General features: G+C 51.4%; 3 protein-coding genes and 1 long non-coding RNA gene across 7 annotated transcripts; 2 read left to right on the top strand and 2 right to left on the bottom strand.

Moving 5' to 3' along the window:
• Window positions 1–87: 87 nt before the first annotated feature.
• Window positions 88–2,357, bottom strand: TRAPPC4 (trafficking protein particle complex subunit 4). 2 transcript variants are annotated; one of them, XM_072027667.1, is made up of 5 exons: window positions 2,135–2,357; window positions 1,351–1,516; window positions 1,158–1,261; window positions 949–1,075; window positions 88–540 (listed from the first exon to the last, which is right to left on the bottom strand). In XM_072027667.1, the coding sequence occupies exons 1-5, from the start codon at window positions 2,307–2,309 to the stop codon at window positions 462–464; spliced, it is 651 nt and encodes a 216-aa protein (XP_071883768.1). In that variant the 5' UTR covers window positions 2,310–2,357; the 3' UTR covers window positions 88–461. The 2 variants fall into 2 exon arrangements, with proteins under 2 accessions (XP_071883768.1, XP_038023561.2); XM_038167633.2 differs by having other exon boundaries at window positions 1,342–1,516; window positions 2,135–2,354.
• RPS25 (ribosomal protein S25) lies at window positions 2,346–5,338 on the top strand. Of its 2 annotated transcripts, none has more exons than XM_038167635.2 (5): window positions 2,346–2,450; window positions 2,576–2,671; window positions 2,915–3,098; window positions 3,591–3,689; window positions 5,114–5,338. In XM_038167635.2, exons 1-4 carry the CDS (start codon window positions 2,448–2,450, stop codon window positions 3,683–3,685), a joined length of 378 nt encoding a protein of 125 aa, XP_038023563.1. In that variant the 5' UTR covers window positions 2,346–2,447; the 3' UTR covers window positions 3,686–3,689; window positions 5,114–5,338. The 2 variants fall into 2 exon arrangements, with proteins under 2 accessions (XP_038023563.1, XP_027299922.1); XM_027444121.3 differs by lacking the exon at window positions 5,114–5,338 and adding an exon at window positions 4,026–4,090.
• Window positions 4,708–8,053, bottom strand: CENATAC (centrosomal AT-AC splicing factor). Its single transcript, XM_038167632.2, has 9 exons — window positions 7,838–8,053; window positions 7,591–7,757; window positions 7,339–7,504; window positions 7,119–7,246; window positions 6,714–6,819; window positions 6,278–6,308; window positions 5,793–5,882; window positions 5,565–5,697; window positions 4,708–5,127 (listed from the first exon to the last, which is right to left on the bottom strand). The coding sequence occupies exons 1-9, from the start codon at window positions 7,952–7,954 to the stop codon at window positions 5,082–5,084; spliced, it is 984 nt and encodes a 327-aa protein (XP_038023560.2). The 5' UTR covers window positions 7,955–8,053; the 3' UTR covers window positions 4,708–5,081.
• Window positions 6,706–18,321, top strand: LOC113839821 (uncharacterized). 2 transcript variants are annotated; one of them, XR_003492420.3, is made up of 3 exons: window positions 6,706–6,845; window positions 16,801–17,513; window positions 17,789–18,321. It is a non-coding gene; the product is annotated as an uncharacterized lncRNA (long non-coding RNA). The 2 variants fall into 2 exon arrangements; XR_003492419.3 differs by having other exon boundaries at window positions 16,801–18,321.
• Window positions 18,322–18,708: the final 387 nt, after the last annotated feature.

The raw sequence follows: 18,708 nt of genomic DNA, 5'->3' as shown, positions 1-18,708 counted from the left end.
AAAAGCAGAACCGTCAGAAACAGTTTGTCCTCGTGAGGTGGTCCTGGTGCCAGCTGCCCCTTTAACAGAACACAAGGAGCCATCCACCTCTCTAAGGAATGTTTTATTACTTTTACACAGAAACCCTTAGCAAAATCATAAGTTAGAACTATACAGGAAAAATACATATATACAAATACAAAATGAAAGGGAACAATTGGCTGCAGTAGGGCCACAGAGCCTACACCACGTCTTTCTTATTCAGGGGTAGGGGAGCTGCAAGAGAAGGTTCTGTGGCCCAGAAGTAAACAGTAGTAATGAATTGTTCAAGGTAAATTTTGTGAATGGGCCAGAACGTTATCTTGGCAGATACGAAGCATGTTTGGGAACATGCAGTCTGTGCTGTGGAAGAGGGAGATCTGGGAGAAGAAAAAGGCCCCGCTCTTTAGAGAAAGGAATCTGGGCAACCAGGAACACGTTTTCTACGATCCAGGTCCAAACGATCCAGCTTTCTCTGCTACCTCCAAAGCAAGCTTCAAGTTCTGATCAAACAATTCGCATCTGAAATATTCAAAACAAGAAAAGGGGGGGGAGCCTTTACTTATGGAACAAGCTAAGACAGACAGTGTCTCTGCACTGGCTTGGCATCCTTCAAGGAGAGATTCTGTCAGGCAAGAGCCAGCACCTGACTGCTGTCAAGCCTTGGCTTGGTTGTCAAATAAAGATAAATCTTCTCCTACAGGTTCTGGCGCTACGTTAGGGTTATACCAAGGGAAGGCATCTCCCATTTCTCCAGAAGAACAGCACTGGACACAGTGCAGCTCAGTGTCACGTACCTGCAGCACATACCCCGTTTTCCCCCTTCTGTCCCCTCTGTTTGCTTTGCTCCTGAAGGCCCGTGTCAGCACGTGTTCCTGCCCAGGCAGAACTTGAAGAGGCTGTGTTATTAAAAGCGGGTTTCTTCCTTACCTGATTGGCATCTCCAGGGAGTAGAAAGGATTCTTCAGAGCAAAGTCGGAGTAAATCTCATAGATCTTGCGAAGAAGGGCGTCGATCCCAGCTTGCCTGGGGTCAGCCAGCACTACGAATTTGATCCCTGGAGGCACAAGGAGCGGAGTGAGGGAGGTTGAGCCGTGAGGCAGCCCCACGGAGCAGCAGCAGCAGCAGCACACCGGTACCTGTCAGCGTCTGGAAGCAGTGCAGCTTGAAGGTGTCGGTCTCCAGCATCTCGATGCCGGAGCTGCCCACCTCGGGGGAGAGCTGCGAGCCGATGGCGAACAACCTACGGGGGATGGGGATGGGGACAGGGCGCTCAGCACCACCACCCTCCCCACCGCGCCCCCCGGTCCCCCGGCGGCTCACGAGTGGAACATGGAGGCCAGCATCAGCTTCTCGTTGGAGGACAGCCGGTGGCGGCCGAAGCGGATGGACACGGGGTAGTTGGCGGGGTTGCTCAGGAACTCCAGCACGTCCTTACCGTCGGCCGTGAAGCGCCCGTTGACCTCAGCACCATTGATAGCGAGCACGGCGTGACCCACTGCGGGGAGGGCGGTGTCAGAGGCACCGGACCGGTCCCTCACGGTGCCCTCAGACCCGACCCGGCCCCCTCAGGCTCGGGTCCCCCGCCTCAGGCCCGGGTCACCCCCTCAGGCCCTGCTCCATGCCCTGAGACCCAGCTCGGTCCCCTAAGGCCCTGCTCAGTCCCCTCATGCCCGGGTCGCCCCCCTGAGGCCCTGCTTGGTGCCCCCAGGCCTGGGTCACCCCCTCATGTCCTGCTCGGTGCCCTCAGGCCCTGCTCAGTTCCCTGAAGCCCAGGTTGCCCCCTCAGGCCCTGCTCGGTCCCCTCAGGCCTGGGTCGCCCCCTCAGGCCGGGTCTAGTCCCCTGAGGCCCTGCTCGGTGCCCTCAGGCCCTGCTCGGTGCCCTGAGGCCCGGGTCGCCCCCCTGAGGCCCTGCTCAGTCCCCTCAGGCCCTGCTCGGTGCCCTGAGGCCCTGCTCTGTTCCCTCAGGCCCAGGTCGCCCCCTGAAGCCCAGCTCAGTGCCCTGAAGCCCTGTTCGGCCCCCCCAGGCCCTGCTCGGTGCCTCAGGCCCGGGTCTCCCCCTCAGGCCCGGGTCGCCCCCTCAGGCCCATCCCGGTGCCTCAGGCCCGGCCCTTACCTCGGATGCCGTCTCGCTGCCCGAAGGCGACGACGACCCTCTCGTCTCGCGGGCGCAGGACGAGGTCGAGGGGGTAGCTGAAGGTCTTCTCGGTGTCGCTGCGCGGCACGTAGTGGTCCAGCTGGTAGATGAGGCCGCCCGCCTTGTTCACCACGTAGACGCTGAAGATCGCCATGGCACCGCCCTGCCGCCGCCGAGCCGGAAGTGACGCCGGAAGTGACGTTGCCCCCGCCCCTTCCCGCCCCGGCCTCGCGCCCGCCCCCTCCTCGCCTCATCCTTTCGCCGCCGCCATCTTGGGAGCAGCAGCAGCAGCATGGTGAGCGCGGCGGGGGGATCGAGGGGAATTGGGGGGAATTGAGGGGAATTTGGGGGAATGAAGGGGAATTGAGGGGGTGTCGTGACCCCGCTGCTCACCGTCCTGCCTCCGCTTCCCTCCCGCAGCCGCCCAAGGATGATAAGAAGAAGAAGGATGCGGGCAAGTCCGCCAAAAAGGACAAGGATCCCGTCAACAAGTCCGGCGGCAAGGCCAAGAAGAAGGTGAGGGCCTGAGGGGGGCGGCAGGGCCGTGATGGGGCCGCACCGGGGCTCCTCCAGGCCCCTCACGCGGCTGTGGGCAGAGTGAGGCCGAGGGGGGGGGGACCTGGGCCTCGCCGGCCTCCTGAGGGGGGTCCCGCGGGGGCTCTGCAATGTGGGGGTTTCATCGCTAAAGCATCGCAAAGCTCAGCCCTTTGTGGCTGCTCAGAAGGTGGCTTAGTGCTTGGGTCTCTTCTCTCCGAGTAGAAGTGGTCCAAAGGGAAGGTGCGAGACAAGCTGAACAACCTGGTCCTGTTCGACAAGGCCACCTACGACAAGCTGTGTAAAGAGGTGCCCAATTACAAGCTCATCACGCCGGCGGTTGTCTCAGAAAGGCTGAAGATTCGGGGCTCTTTGGCTAGGGCCGCCCTCCAGGAATTGCTCAGCAAAGGTAAGCGCTCGAAACCCCGACAAAACACCGAGCTGCTTGAGTTAGAAGTTGTTTTCTTTCTACAAGATTTCGTGCTCCACGTGAAGTATGCAAATTGGCATGTGCTTTTAAAAGCTGTTGCTTCAGCTTGTATTTCAAAGGTGCAGCAAAGTAAGGAGGGGACTCTGCTGTGTTTAGTAATAAGGCTGTGCAGAGGAAGTCATGTCAGAGGGATGGGCCGTGATGCAGCTGCTCCTGGGCTTGAATGCAAGCCCTGCGTACACGTGTTAGTAACAAAGTGCTGTTAGCATTCAAATTTTAGTGTTTTAATGGATCCTGTGGTTACTGGGTTAATATCACGTGTTTAAGTACCTTTAACGTGAGGTATTGGGCACCCTGCTAGTATTTCCTATTGTGTATCTTACGGCCCTGGGCGATTCTAACTTAGTGGGCAGCACAAGATCCCCCACATCCCCCTGGAGACGTGCACTCAATCATCTGCTCCTTCCGCAGGTTTGATCAAACTGGTGTCCAAGCACCGAGCCCAAGTTATCTACACGAGAAACACAAAAGGTGGAGATGCGCCTGCTGCGGGGGAGGACGCATAGGAAGGTGAGAGCGGGGGCTCTGCTCAGGTGCTGGATTTTTCTGTGTCAGCAGCCAACAAGCAGCTGCATGCTCGGGGTTGGCCACTTCTCTAGTCTGCTCAGAGGACGGTGCTTGCACTCCGAGTCATTTATAGGGTAGTGTTACTGGAAACAGCAGCTCTCCAGAATTAAAGAGCCATTTGCTGTTTTGCCCGCGTTGCCCACCACGGGGGGAAGGCAGTGTGCGCTCTCCTGTCTTTGTGAGCCCTAGGGCAGGTGGGTGCCTGCTGCCTTGGTCAGAGCACACTGGGACTGAACTGGTTTGAACTGGTGGTCTGATTTGGGACTTCTTGCTTTGCAGGTTTTCCAGCGACCTCTTCAACAATATATCCTATGTGGATGCACACAATAAAATTATTAAAATAATTTTTCATGCTTCTTTCTCAAGAATGTGTATTTTTCATTACTAACACGTGCTTGCTGTTGGATTCTGGGATGGGTCACAAGTTAAATTCCTGTTCCAGCCAGGTTTTGCCAAGCTTTTTTCGTTTATACGACATTGCAAATTACCATGAAAATTCTTTTATGGTGGGGAAAGGGAAAGAACTTTCAACATCAATAGCTGCTGTAGGTGATATGATTTCAGGAAAACTGAAAACCATTTCTTGCACTGTAGGTAAAAAGGGGGTAGCATAGTGTTTTAATTACTTAAATTCCCTCTAACAAGCCATGACCACGTTTCTCTACAAGGAAACAGCCTTAGTCAGGCCAGGGGAAGTGTAGGTAAGGAACCCTGAATAAAGTAAAAGTATTTGTTTTAAATTAGAAGGAATAACTACCCATAGGGAAAGTTTTTGAGGCAGCCTTTCTTCTACTGAGGACTTATTACAGTTGGCCTTGACATGAGGCAGAAGTGGATTTTTCCTTTCTCTGAAAGCTATAACGTGTTAAAGTCACAAAAAGTGAAATGAAAACAACAGGCATAGGACAGCAGTTGCTAGAAGTAGCCCTGTATCCGAAATGGCTTTCAGTTGGTCTACTAACAGGATATAATTTTTTTTAATTTCTCAAAAGCTTAGTTTATTCAAAGAGGTATCACGCTATGTGTAGTGTACGCTGTATAAGCCGAGCTTACTGACAGCTTACAGCATGGCTGTCTGTGCAGTCTGACTTCAGAAATCAACGCCAGGATGCACAGCACATCCTTTACAGGACTGGATCTGCTGCACCAGCCCCTTGCAACGTAGCTTTCAGCAACAGTGCTCAGCTCCCAGTGTTACCCTGTGGCCAGGCCGCCTTCCAGGGGACTGGAGGCATCTGGATGGATGTCAAACGTGGCACTGGCAAAGCTAGAGCTACCTACAGCCTACTTTTCCACAAAGATCAGAGCTTGGTTTCTTCTGTGGTCCTCTTCTCATCACCTTTTCTTCTTCTTTTCCCCTGATTCAGCTCTAAACTGATGCCTGAAAGAGAGCATAGATGTCAGGAAGCAGCAGCCTTTAAAGAGATAACGAAAGCTCCCTCATCTATCAAGTAAGACAGTGCTATGCCTGATACTTTAGAACAGAAGCTCCCTCAGTTTTCCAGTTATTTCAGTGAACTGTGGTTCCCAGCAGTCTTCAGCTAGTTGACGCAGGTGTCCGGTGTATTGAATTAAAGTGCCAGTGCAACAGGTATGTGTAAAAGCACAGGTATGCAAGGCTGGAAAGGTAGCTGGCCCTGACAAGACAGAGACCTTAGTGTGTGTATTTTCATCTGGATTGAGTGCTATGTGAAGTAATTCCTTCCTTTGCATGGGAAAGTTTTCTCTGCACACTCACTACCCCAAAAGCTGCTCCATGAGAAGAAGGAAGCTGCTTACCCACAGCCCAGCATCAGTTCATGCTACCCCGAAACTTACCTGGACTGCCACCTCCTGCCGTGGTTCCACACCCGACCAAAAGAAGGGAGCCAGCTGTCGCCTGTCTGAGAGGCATGGTCAAAATTGGCACCAACGCGGTCTGCTGGGAGCTTTTTCAATTTCTGCTTATCCTCTAAAAGAATTTATTCAGATAGTTTTAAGAAATCCTTTTGGTTCTTTAGTGCAGAATTAATTCAAAGTTAACTGAAATGTGTACAAACTGCTCACTTTGCCTTAGAAATTCCTCATACGAAGGTCCAATTTGCTTTTCACTTCCATCCCCTTCATCTTCCTCTGTCAGCCAGGGAGGTTTTGCACCTAGAAGTCAGGGAAAATGTATGGAACCACTGAAGATACCTGAAGTGCCTGGCTTGAGATAGAGAAGAGTATCGCCTCTCCCCCGTACCTGCAGCTCGTCCTTCTCTTTCATTTTTTAAGAAGAAGCTGGCCTGCCTTGGTTAAGGCCATGACAGATCGCACCTAAAACCATGCAGTCTGCACAGCAGCAGTGCACAGGCTCTGCAGTGCCAACGGAGTTTTGATAGCACTGAAGTGTTTTCTCCTGTTTTAGAATGTCAGTATTTTAGCAAACGAGCACCTGTTGGTCACCTTGTAACTGTTCCAAAATTGCTTTAAGTTTTCCCTGTTACACTTCTAACTCAAGAGTTTTCAGTAGGACAGTAAGTAAAGGAGTCAAGTAGCAGGCAACTTACCTGTGTGGACATTTCCTTTCCCTTCTGTTTCCTGTCATGAGAAACACAAAGCACTAATTAGAAACTGATGCTTTCAAGATTATCTCTGAACAAAGATTGCCCATCATGCGTGTTCCAGTACACAAGAAGTGCCTGAGAATTTCCCTTCCAGTACCAAGTCCTGGTGCAGAAAGAGGGAGACTCTTCTCCATTGTCACTAAAGGAGCGTTTGTTTTTTTACAGTGTATTTTAAAGGATGTTTTCTTAAACTGAAGCTAACGCTAGCTGACTAAAACTCCAAGCTAGTCGCTTGCCTGACTGCAAAGTTGCCTTTTTCAGCAACAGAGATTCACTGGGGCAACTGCAACCCCTTGTTTTGCTTTGTAACCCATGCTAGTGGAACTTGCAGCTGTTTAAATCACACTGGTTACCAAAATCAGGTGATAACAGCCCCCACCTGGTGGCCAATGAAGGTCAAAGCCTGGCTTGACTCCATCCAGTTTAAGTTGGGTCCTGTCTGCATGCTGCTTGGACCAGGCTGCTCAGTGTTGTGAGAGGAATCCCTGAAAGAGAGGAGCCACAAAGAGAGGTGAGTCAGAAATAACACTGTGTGCATGTTAGGGACCCTCCCAGTAAGAAAAAAAAGGAGTGTTCTTGGTGTATGAGAACATTAGGTGTTTAGAAGTTACCATGCTTGCTTCTTGTGGCTGTCCCTGCTTATGTACCAATTTGTTGATGAGATAATACTCTCTGTGCATGTGCTGCTTGCTATAGTTTAGATTTTAAGGAACGTTAATCCCTGAAAGCTACAAGGGAGGGCAGTCCTGGCTGTAACCAGCTGCCCACACCATCGCATCCTTACCTCGGGGGGGCTGTGGTGGAGCTGGGGGCAGCAGGTCCAGCACAAAGCAGTGGCTCAGCACCAACCTGGAGGGCAGCCCGCACCGTGTCCCGCTGCCTGCGCTCTGCCTCCCGGATGCTGGCTGCTATCTGCAGGGAGAGCAGTGCCGTGATGATAACAAGGTGGTGGCAGAGGGGACAGCAGGGTAGGGGGTGTCCCACCGCCCTCCTGACCCCCAAACCTGCTGGATGCGCTCCTCCTCTTGCTCCTCGTAGTTGCCCAGAGCCTCTGCGAGCACCACCGCCAAGCGCCCGCGGTCCTCCTCCGACAGCACCAGGCGCTCCCGCAGCGCCGCCTCCGCCCGGTTCTCCCGCAGGAACCGCGCTGTCTCCCGACGGTGCTCGGGGCTGCGGGGCTGCCATCAGCGGGGCTGCCCCCAGCACCCCCCCGCTGCCCTCCCAGCACTGTTCCCGGCCCCATTCCCAGTCCCTACCCGGCGAGGTGCTGCAGGAGCCCGGCTTGCGGCACCGCCAGCCCCCCTCGCCGCCAGTCCCGGGGCACGGCGTGGCCGCAGCAGGGGCACCAAACCTTCCTCTCGTGCTCCGCCGCCTCCTCCCGCACCACGACCACGTCCCGCAGCACCTCCTGCGCCGCCGCCACCTACGGGACGGGAACACGGTGAGGAGGGCACCGAGAGGGGGACCGGGAGGGTCCCGCACCCATCCCAGCCCCGCGCCCACCTCCTCCTGCAGCTTCTCCAGCGCCTCCCGCAGCCGCCGCCGGTGCCCGGTGCTGTAGAGGTGGCGGCGGCCGGTGAAGGAGGTGCGGCGGCACAGCGAGCAGTAATGCACCGCCATGGCGGGTACGGGAGGAAGAGGAGGAGGAGGAGGTAGGCGGGGAGCCGCTGCGGTTAACGAAAGGCGCTCGCTTGGCTCGCTGCTGCCGCCTCGTGCCGCCGGGCTGCCCCGGCAGCGGCTCCCCGAGCGGCTCCTCGGTGGATGTGGCCGTGCCTCTGCCCCATCCCGGTAGCTTGGTTTGAAAGCAGAGGCTAGCACAGGTTCCAGAAGCAGGGAGCCACAAGGAATCGGGGACCAAACACAGGTTCCGTGAGTTCTGCAGAAGATACAGAGAGAAATCAGTGATAGTTATTTGGAGCATCATGAGCTCTCAGGCACTGATACTAGAGCCTCAGTCAGCCCCAATCCATGTTAATTTGGCAGGTATTGTATTGCTAAGCATAACGAGGGACTCTGTTCTCATTTAGCCTGGCTTCTCTAGCTATGTTAAGTTCATTTAAGAATGCTTCCTTGGTGGTCTCCTGACTCAACCTGCTTGTGGGGGTATCTGATTGTCCAGTATCGTGGACAATCGTGCTGCCATTCTGCATCTTCTGAGGAAACGGGATGCCTGCACATGAGTCACCTTCGTTCTCTGTAAGCTGGGGAGAGGAAGAGCAAAAAGGATATGGGTATATTAGCCCTTGGTGGAATGAGGAATAGAGATGGCTGGTTTTGTTTTGGGGGGAGCTAGGTGTGGTGAACTGTATAGGAAGCTGGGCAGATCTCAGCCCTGTTGCTAGTGGAGGTGCTGTGCTTTCCTGAATTAATTTGTTTCTCCTGGTCTCAGCCAAGAGGCCTGGTCTTGAGTGGGTGATAGAAAAAATAACCTCGCTGAGCTAATAGCTATGCTGTCCTTGTTCTACCCATGAAGCAAATTTCAGCCTCTATTCCTGCACTGTGTGCTCTCATCCTGGCCATCAGATTCTGGGCATCGAGTGTCCCTTGCTGTAGCAGGAGGCAGCTGCTTACAGAACTGCTGAACCAGCTTGGTTTTCCTACAGGATTGGTAAGCAGGTATGGTAGTTAGGACTTCCTAAGCAGTTCCCTTACGTTCCTTTTAAGCCTTGCTGAAGGATGTCAGCACATCCTCCCCAGTACAGTCTGGATTAGAATAGTCCCCAGTGTATTTGGGGAAGTCCCTGTGGCAGCAGTGACCGAGGCTACTGGACTGTTGGATCCAGCTCAGTCCATGCCAGGGCAAACCCAGGCTGGGGTTTACCCGCAGCCCCAGGTGAGGATGAGCATCAGGTCCTAAAAGAGAAGGAAAAGTGTCGCTCCAGTGGTGCTGCCTGACCATTGCTAGACCTGGCTGTCCAGAAGCAGCCTTAATGGAATGCAGATTCCAAGGCGAGGATTGCCAGTTGCCTTCTCCTCTCTCTCAGCAGTGGTGTGTTTTTTTTTTTATTGTTTGCATACAGCATGCATGGCTGTGAGTTCTCACACCACTGCAGCTAGACCAAACAACCGTGCTCAGCTCTGATATTTTACTTTTCAGTGAGACAAGCTGTAGAAGAGTGTAAATTACTCCCTTCAGCGGCACTCCTTTCCCAAGTTTATCTACCCAAAAGGTAGTATTGGGAGGGAAGTATATCAGCAGGCACAGCTATGAAATTATACCATTGTCCTTGAGAGAGGGACAGACTTGAAGATTAGAAAAATTCCAGTCTAGACACAGCCTCTCTGCTTAGCAAAATAAAAGCCTCTTTCCCATACCATACCCTAAAAATATCACCAGCCTCTGTGGGTAATGCCACAGGGGTCAGCTTGCCAGTTCAGCATGCGAGAGCTCAGTTCCTCGTCAGTAGCTGGTTGAGACTGTAAGTCCAGAAACAATGCGGTGAGTTAGTAGGATTTAGATCCTTCTCTCTCCCAGGGTGTGCAACACACAGAAGTTGGATGGGGAAAATACTAATTTTGGCTTAATGGCTGACCAGGGCCTGCATCATGCACACCAAGATTTCTCTCCTTCCTTTGGGCTTCAGGAGAGTGGGACTTAGCTATGGGCATAAGGACTCGCGGATGGCAGCTAAAGGGAAGACACTGGGTTCTTAGGGAGATGCTGTTAAGAGTATGTACAGGAAAAAATAGGAGAGATGCACACTTTGCACGTAATCACAAAAAGAAATTTCTAACATTGCATTTTAAACATGAACTGAAATAAAATGGTCTTTTTATTAACTTATAAAATCTCGTAATTAGTAAATTATAGACTAGATTTTTACCTGAGTTTTGGAGACAAATCTTTTTAAAAGAAAGTTAGCCAATCAGTCCCTGTGCGACCTTTACCTTGGAGAAACTGATCCTTAGTGGTGGCAAGTTGGAGTTCTGCCATACCCCAGTCTTCAAGGCCATTTTTTAAATGCAGGCTTTCCCAGAATGACTTATTCTGAGAATTCAAGTACATTTTATTGCAAAGCAATCTTCAGATGCTACGTGCAGTCAGATCTCTGAGAGCGGCACAAAGAATTCTACTAGCATGAAGTGCTCTGCATGCTGAGTGATTTTTTTTTTTTAAAGGGTATCACACGGGTGAGTGAAGGGCTCGTCTCTGTTTCACACTTCCAAATACCTATTGAAGACCCTTCCAATGACTAAATAGTTAATATTAGTGGAGTAAGCAAGCTGATTGAGAGTAAAAGAGGTAGCACCTCCTAGGCTCCTCTGTTTTCTGTTCTTATATTTTACTAAAGCCCTAAAGGGGGCTTTAGTGTCTTACATTTTACTAAAGCTGGGGGGGGGGAGGTATCAGCAGGAAATTAACATATTTCCTGTATCAGCAGGAAATTAGATTTCAGATGCAGTACGCATGTTGACCATTTTGTAGAAGCACACAGATTATGCTCATCGCTGCAGACTTGTTAAGGGACAAGCTGTCAGTCTGCAGGGTGGCAGAAAGAGGCTGGTTTTGGCAATTGCTGAAAAAGGTTGCACCGTAACATTGGCATCATGATGCTGGGAGAATCTCAGCTTAAAAATGCATTCTGTGAACCTTTCATCACAGGTTTGGCCTCAAGTGTGTGATTTTTTTTTATTTTTTTTTTGTGGGTGATTAAAAAAAATGGGTAAGATGCTTTTCCCAGCTGCAGGATTGCTTTGGGCCAAGTGTTCCTGTGCTGTTTACTGTCACTATTATCATCTTTTGAGGCAAGCTGTTGAAAAATAAGTCAAACGCCAAACCAGGTTTTCTTGTAAAGGTAACATTCAAAGGGTAGAGAGGATGTTGCATGCTTGGCTTTGCCTCTTCAAAAAAAACAGGCCTGAAAGTCTATGCTGCAGTAAGTTTTGCGTAGTTTTTATTAGGTATTTCCTAAATACCAAGCCAGTATGGCTTTGCTTTTGGTAGGTGTGAAAGAATACAGTTGCAAAAACTTTTTCTACCTTTCTGTGAAGAGCTCAGTCCTTAAGGCAGACGTGCTTCCTGTCAGATCCTTGAGGTATAAACAAGATGTGCTTGGTGGTTTGGTTTCCTCATAAAAAGCTTGAGAGCGCCCCAATCAAAATCTCTTTCCCCTTCCTGAAACCGGAGCCTGATGTTTGACTTGGGATATGTTGCAAACAATCCGACTACTATAGTTTAATAATTTACTACCTATCACTTGACCTGTTGTACCACAAAGTTGCTTTCCCCTTTCTGTTTGAAATGAAACTCTCACACAGCGTATGCATGGTGTTTAGCGTGCATCAGCTGAGGCGTAGTAATTCATGAAGCTCATGATTATCTGTATACACTCTTGATTAATGTCTCACCTACCCACATAACCTTTGGTACTTCAGTAAACTTGCATTAGTGTTAGTGGATGTGGTTATATTAACAAACTTAGAACAACCTAAGTATTTTTGGAGTAAAAAAAAGTTCTGAAGTAGCTAAGCCCCGCATAGCGATAAAGTATCTTGACCTGCTCCCCCTTCAGCCAGGCATGGCCTTTTAAAAGCAAGGAAGGCGATGTGTGAGGCTCTAATGTGGAAAAAAGAAGACTCCTTTAAGGAGTAATTTGTCTGTGAAAACTACAGGAAGCAGTTCTTTTTACAGCTTTCAGAAATCATCCCTGGGAAGAGCATGTCTGCGGGAGGACAGCCGGGAGTATGCTCGGATATTTTGGGAGCATTAAGGGGATTCACCTGACACCGGTTCAGAGCCTTGGTTTGGTTTTGGCCCTTGTTGTGCTGAATCGCAATCCCACTGGTTTGTATTAATGGCCAATTTACCTGTTGGTCCCAATTTGTGGTCAAGGCATCAGAACCCCTCAGCTCCATCTCGCCATGCCTGCCTTTGCCGGGGAGACAGATCACGATCAGACTGACAGAATCAACCTGTAGCACATAAACCTAGGGCTGCCGATTCTTTACACCACACAGTTAAACCAAAAGCTCCTGCTTTTCTCCTAAAACCACCTCTGCTTTGATCCCTGCCTGACAGGGAGCGGGCAGGGCCCAGCCGCCCGCCCGGGGGCCGCCTCCGCCGCCAGGGGGCGCTGCCCGCCGCCGCCCGGCCCCAACATGGCGGAGGCCGCGCCCCGGGCCTACGCCGGCGGGAGCTGAGGCGGGTGGCGGGGTGGCCCGGCCTCCATTTTGAGCTTAAAACACCACAGCTGCACGGCCGGCGTGTGCAGCGTTTAGTTTAGGAGAGATTCAGGTCACGGCTGTTGTGCTTGGGAGCCGTGGGATGGTGGCTGCGCAGGGATCAGCAGTAATAAAGCAGTGGGAGTGTGTCACGGCGAAGGAAGCAGCCGCAGCTCTGTGCCAAGGTGGAGGCTGCTGATGAGCAGTGTCCCTCCATCCAAAGGGACTTGGACAGGCTGAAGTTGGCCCTCATGAACGTGATGAGGTTCAACAAGGCCAAGTGCAAGGGTTGGGGCAGTCCCAGACACGAGTACAGGCTGGGTGGATCTGTAAGGTCCCTTCCAATCCAAGCCATTCTGTGACAGACTTGGGCATATAACTAAGGTTAATAAATCTGATTTCTGTTCATGCGGTGACACTCCTCAGGTTTTATAGCCGGTGACAACTTTGTGTGCATTGCAAAGCTGCAGAATCACTAGGCAAGCTTTTTTTGCCTATAGGTTCAGGGCTAAACTGGATGCCTGTACATGGCTTCTTACCAGACAGCACCAAGAACCTGAAGCCAGCAGTGTGTGTCCTCACCTCTCAACCCCAGCACGTGAGGCCTGATGCTGGAGTCGTGTCTGGTTTCTTACAGCAGCATCCAACCAGAGCGTTAGGGCACAAGCCTCTGCAAAAGGCGGTTCGGTGTGATTCAGCCTCCTTCTTGCTAGTGGAGAGAGAGTTGGTGAGATCATGAGGCCGTGCCACTGGAAGTTTCATCTAAAAAAAAAATAATAATAAAATCCTTTTCTTCTTGCCGCAGCTTGGAACAGGGATGTTGTATCTTTAAGGCACCCCCTTCGCATTCCACTAATACCTCAAGGCCTCGGAGTGCTTCTGGAGGAGAGGATCAGTGCAGGAGCTGAAGGCATCTCTCCCTGCCCTGCTGCACTGCTCACTTACTGCTCCGAAGGCTGCGCTTTGCCGTTTCCACGGAAACCATTAGTTGCTAAGCGACTGGAGCATCATCTGTGCAGAGCCCTCGCATCTAATTATCCCATCACGGTGGCTGAGAGGGGCTGGGGGGGGATTAACTCTTCTACCATGGCAGATCCATTGACAACACTTTAGTAACATTTAAAGGGACATTGTCTCCCTCCTGCTGCAGTTGTCGGTGGTCTGTTGCTCAGACAAATCCTTGGTTTTCTTGCGTCACTTGAGCTTGAGGAGGAATACGGGTTTCTGCGAGCAGCAGAGGAACTGGCTGTGCTGGTGGCTGCCCATGCACAGAACTCTCCTGGGAGCTCTGGGGTCTTTTCTCTGGTCAAGTTATGCTTGATGTGCCTGGCTGTGTGTCTGGGTAGCGCAGTCCGTGTCCTGGGGGCTCTGTCAGGGCTATCCTTCGAGTCCTTCAGGTATCTTCTTTGCCTTGTGATAGCCCCGATGCTGCCCTCACGTTATTGTGCCTATCCCAGGAGCCTGATGTCACGTCTGACTTAAATATGAGAATAAACTTTTTCATGATGGATTTTTTCAGGAAATTTTATTTCCTGAAACCTCTGTAACTGGATGTCAGCTACCGATTGGTGAATTTTGAATGTTCGGACACAACAATCAGTCCGAGAGCAGATCCTGATTTTGAATTTGCTAATCCAAGATCGATGTCGTGCAAGACTCAGTGTCCCCACATAACAGACTGCAGCAGGCTGAGATTCTGGGACTTGTGAGAAGAGTGGTGCAGCTACCAGTGTGACTTATCTTTAGACAAGTTGCCTGAGCTTTTTTGTTTTCCAGCTCTCCTGAAGTCTGACTGCAAGGTCTGTGGCTGAGTAAATTGTGTTAGCTCCTTGCCTGCTCTCACCTGGCTGGATACTGAAGAATTTCTGTTACCACTTACTCCTGAGAAAGGGACACTTTGTGATTTGCTGAAGTGGTAGCCTCAAAGGTCCAGCCACTAGAAAAGCAGTGGAGATTTGTTGGAAAGTTTTCCTTTTTTGCTACTGTACAGGTCTATGAACCAGCTGAGCCTTGTTGGCATAGTGCGAAGCAGCGTACCTGCTTACGAGAGGGTATAGCAAGATCTGAATGCCTTGGTGAGAAAGGGAGGTGGTGAGCCAGGTGAGCACGATGCTGTTCAGGGGGCAGGGGAGGACTCTGCCGCTTAGCAAAAGCGAGATGAAGGTTGTGTGCATGCGGAAATCAAAGGAACTGTTCAGAGCAGAGTTTGCCATGTGCTGGGGGCTTGCAGGGATCAGGAGAAGCAAATGTGCAAGCGTGTGACTCACGCATGAGGTCCCAGAGTCAGGAAGGAGTAATCTAAAAGCTGCTTGAGCCATGTGCTGAATGTTAATGAGGCAAGCCGTGCTCGCAGAAGTGCTGCAGCCCAGCTCCTGTCACTGTGCTTTACTACCAGTGCGGCTGATTCCCTGAAAAGAGTGAAAAGCCTCACACTGGCAGAGCGTGCCTGCTAACTTGAACTTCTGTGACTTGGCTGGCAAGGCAGGCCGGGAGCTTGCAGAGCAGAGCGATTAGCACGGCGCTTTGCTCTGTCTGCAAGCTCTGTGAAATGCTCCTCCTGCACCTGCAGTCTCCTCGGTGGAGAACAGCCCTCTTCTGCTCGACAGCTCCCAGCACTGTCACAAAACGTGGCCTCAGGACAGAATCGGGGCAGACTCAATCAAGTGTTGCAGCTCTTGTCAACCACAAACTTGTTTTAGCGAGGCAATCCTCGTCCATCCTGGTGGACAATCCCTGTCCTGGGGTGGAGCACTCGGCTGCAGGCACCCAGTGCAGTTGCACAGTGGTTTGGATGAGGAAGGAGCCGAAGTGAAGGAGGGGAATTAGAAAGATACGAGGGGAATTGCTTCAGTTGGAATTTGGCCAGAATGCTGGATCAGACAGCCCGACTTCTGGGACGTGTCAAGGGGTTTCTAGCAGCTTGTTTGAAATATGGGACTTGGGGTCTTGCAGTTCCTCCGCTGTGGGTGGCTCCACTGTTGAGTGGCCAGTGCTGTTCGTGGTTCATTCTGCTTCCACGTCAGAACTCAGGAATATCTTGCCCTGTCTGCTAGATTACACTGCCTTTGCTCTTCAGTTTCACTCGTGTGCTTTCTCTTTTGCTTTTCTTTTGGCTTCTTGGGGCATAAAGGATTCCCAAGAAGAACTGAAGTTAGGAGAGCAGCAGCTGAGGAATCTTGCCAAATGCTCTGCGCTGGTTGACAGTTCTCAAAACCAGATGGTTACCAATTAAAGGGAGTCAAGTGAGGGGGTTACATTGGCCTTTCTGTTTTTTGTTTTTTGTTTTTTTTTTCTTCCTTTCTTGTGACCCTGGAGGACCATCACCTTCCCCTTTGTGCAGGGACGTCTTCCAGGACTGGTAGTTCATGGTGACCCCACAGCCATCTGCTGGGTGCTGTGAGGAGGAGCTGGTCCTGTCCCTAGGTACAGGGTATTTCTGAAGAAACCCAAGGTATCTGCCGTGAGAAGTAGGAAAGAAATGCAGTTGTTGTTTTTAATAAAATAAAGAAACCCCTTACATCTAAGAGGAATTTCAGGTATTGAGAAGAGCCTTTGTCCAGCAGAAAATCTGGGAGCTTTCCTTGAAGCCTTGTCCTGTCAGTAGAAACAAGCCTGTCCACGTCATGCTGCCCTTTAGCTGAGCGTTACCGTCCTCATCCTTGGGGAACTTCTTGTTTGTCAGCCCGCTGCACCTTTCCCACAGAGGAGCACTTTAAACACTGCCACTCTCAGGCCATTTGTATGCAAGTGGACTGCTTCACGTGGCTTTTCTTCATGGTACTGCGAGCGGGATGGCTGGGAAGATGAAGGGCAAGCACAGTGTGTTTCCTTTTTTTTTTTTTTCCCCAAGAACATTCAGTTTCTAGAGCCAATCTTAACAGATGCACTGTCAATGCTTAGCAGTTCAACCTCATGTGGAAGAATTGTGTATGAGGAAAAATGTATTGGCAGTACCAAACACCTCCCACTCGGACTCATGTCCAAGAAAAGTGTAGCAGCTTTGTCTCGATTCAATTCCAGAACTGTGGTCCTTCACAGGCTCCCTTTGCTGGGAATCTTGTTCCTTCCTCCTGAAGGTCTGGATTTCCAGGGACGTGCACCAGGACTGCTGCTCATCCTTCCACTCAGGATTGCTGAGTGGAATCTCCTTTCTTAATACCCCCACAATAAATGCTGCTGTTAGACCATGCTACCAGGACCAGTAATCATCTCCCTTAGGTTAGTTGTGTGGTTCCAGGTGCGTGTTGTCCTTTCCCTCCCCGTCTCTGGCTGGCTTGCTTTAACAGGTAGTTTTTTCCTTGCAGAACTTCGGTAGGGACCGAGCAACTTTGTACTTCATCTGCCAGCTCGCCTCTGCAGCCTTGGAGCATGTCACAACCTGGGCAAATTCTGTAGACAGCCTGGAGACCAACACAGCTCCCTCCGACCTGTTGTGAGCTTACTGTAGCGATGTAACCCCAAGGTGGAAAGTGCAAAACGTCCTTGGAAAAAGGCCGTTTTCACATTTCTCCTGAAAACGGAGGGTTTCAGGGGGCTGCCCTTCCTTCCTATCTTCTTATGGTGTTTGAGCACCAACAGCTGTTGACCAGAGGGCTGAAGACTCGATGAAATGTCCAGGAGCACACTGTCCACCCCAGAAATACTTAGTGATCACACCAGAGGCTGGCTATGTGATGCGTTCCCTGCTTTACCACTGTCTAGTCTGGGCAGAGCTGATCTGACTTGCTTTAATGGTGAACCCAGAGCCCTTGGCTGCTGTGGATGATGCTGGAAGTTGACAAGCTATGGCTAACGTGGCAGGAGGGAAAAGCTGCTTCCTTTTCTCTGCATTTGTAGAGAAACAAATGGCTGCAGGTACAAGTGATCATTGTCTTCAACTCTCCAGCTACACCTTGTGCTGCGGGGCCAGGGCAGTCTGCCGACAGGATGTTACGGTGCTCTGGACATCCTGGGGACTGATGGGGCTGCTCCTCTTCCACATCCTCAGGTCTCACCAGTGCGCAGCTTCCTCTGCCAGGTAGGTAACGGCAGCTTTCTGCAGGAGCTGCACCACCTGTGGCTCTTTGTCCTGCTGGAGTTGCAGAGCAAACGTGGACCCATGAGGTTGTTTTGCCCTAGGTGGGCTTCTCCGTGTGTTCCTGTGGGATCAGAGTGCTGGTTTGGGGTCAGTCTGGAGGGAAGGGCACCGTCCTTTTGTGTCCCCGATGGCACAGCACAAATCCACCTCTGTGTGTGATGCTGCTGAAGCATCCCTCTCCCTGTCATGAAATATTCATGCCTTTCTCAAAACAGGCTCCGGCACAGCAGATCTGCACGGCCCTCCCCTCCCCTGCCCCCTTCACACCCCGGCAATCTGTGCTGCAGAGAGGGTGGCTGTGGGCTCTGCTGTGAGGTCAAGCCAGATCCAGGCAGCTGATCTCTGCGTCTTTGAGGAAGTAAAACAGCAGAAAAGAAGTAGAAAAACCCCGGGAGGTGCTTTTGAGCATTAACCCCTTCCGTGCAGGGAAGCACCAACAGGAGCAGAGTACAATGAGCAGTCACGGGAGAATAAGATGCAGAGAGCAGCAGGGATGAAGCAGTCCTTTGTGAAGCTGGGAAGAGGGCTCCCAAACCTGGGAATCCTGATGGAGTGCTCAGGCCCTGGTGCCTTGGATGGATAGGTTTGAGTCCATCTCGTGCAAGTTACTCTGCTTCTCTGGCTTTCCTGAAAGCTTCCTTGATTTCACTGTATTTGTTCTGCAAGGTGAGAGTCCTTGCTAGGATGTAACGGAGAAGTGTTCTGTTTCCCCCGTGGGTAGAAGAGAATAAATCTTGAACCTTGGGAATTACATCTCCGGGATGTTTACATTCGGGGCATTTTTGAGCCACCTCCTCATTTAATATGTCAGTCAGTGAAAGTAACGTATGGAATGAATTACAGAGGGAAGGCTCTGTGCTGGGAGCAAGGACTGGCAGCGAGGGCATCCAGACTCCCTCAGAGGCCTTCCGTGAGCCCCGTTGTGCAGCGGGAACCCTCTCTCCTCACGAGAGGACCCTGCTGTACGCAGAGCTCCCTGGGCAAGCACGGAGGGGAGGAGGAAATGTGGTACCTGTCAGACACAGGGCGCAGGTGGTATTTGAGTGGCCTGGTTGGGCTGGTGGATGCAAGCGGTTCATCCCTCCCTGCTCATCCCCTTGAAAATCTGATTTGCATTCCCTTTTCTTCCTCTGGA

The sequence above is a fragment of the Anas platyrhynchos genome, chromosome 25 (genome assembly GCF_047663525.1).
Source record: "Anas platyrhynchos isolate ZD024472 breed Pekin duck chromosome 25, IASCAAS_PekinDuck_T2T, whole genome shotgun sequence".
Taxonomy (NCBI): Eukaryota; Metazoa; Chordata; class Aves; order Anseriformes; family Anatidae; genus Anas; species Anas platyrhynchos.
This window is presented reverse-complemented; position numbering and strand designations above follow the sequence as displayed.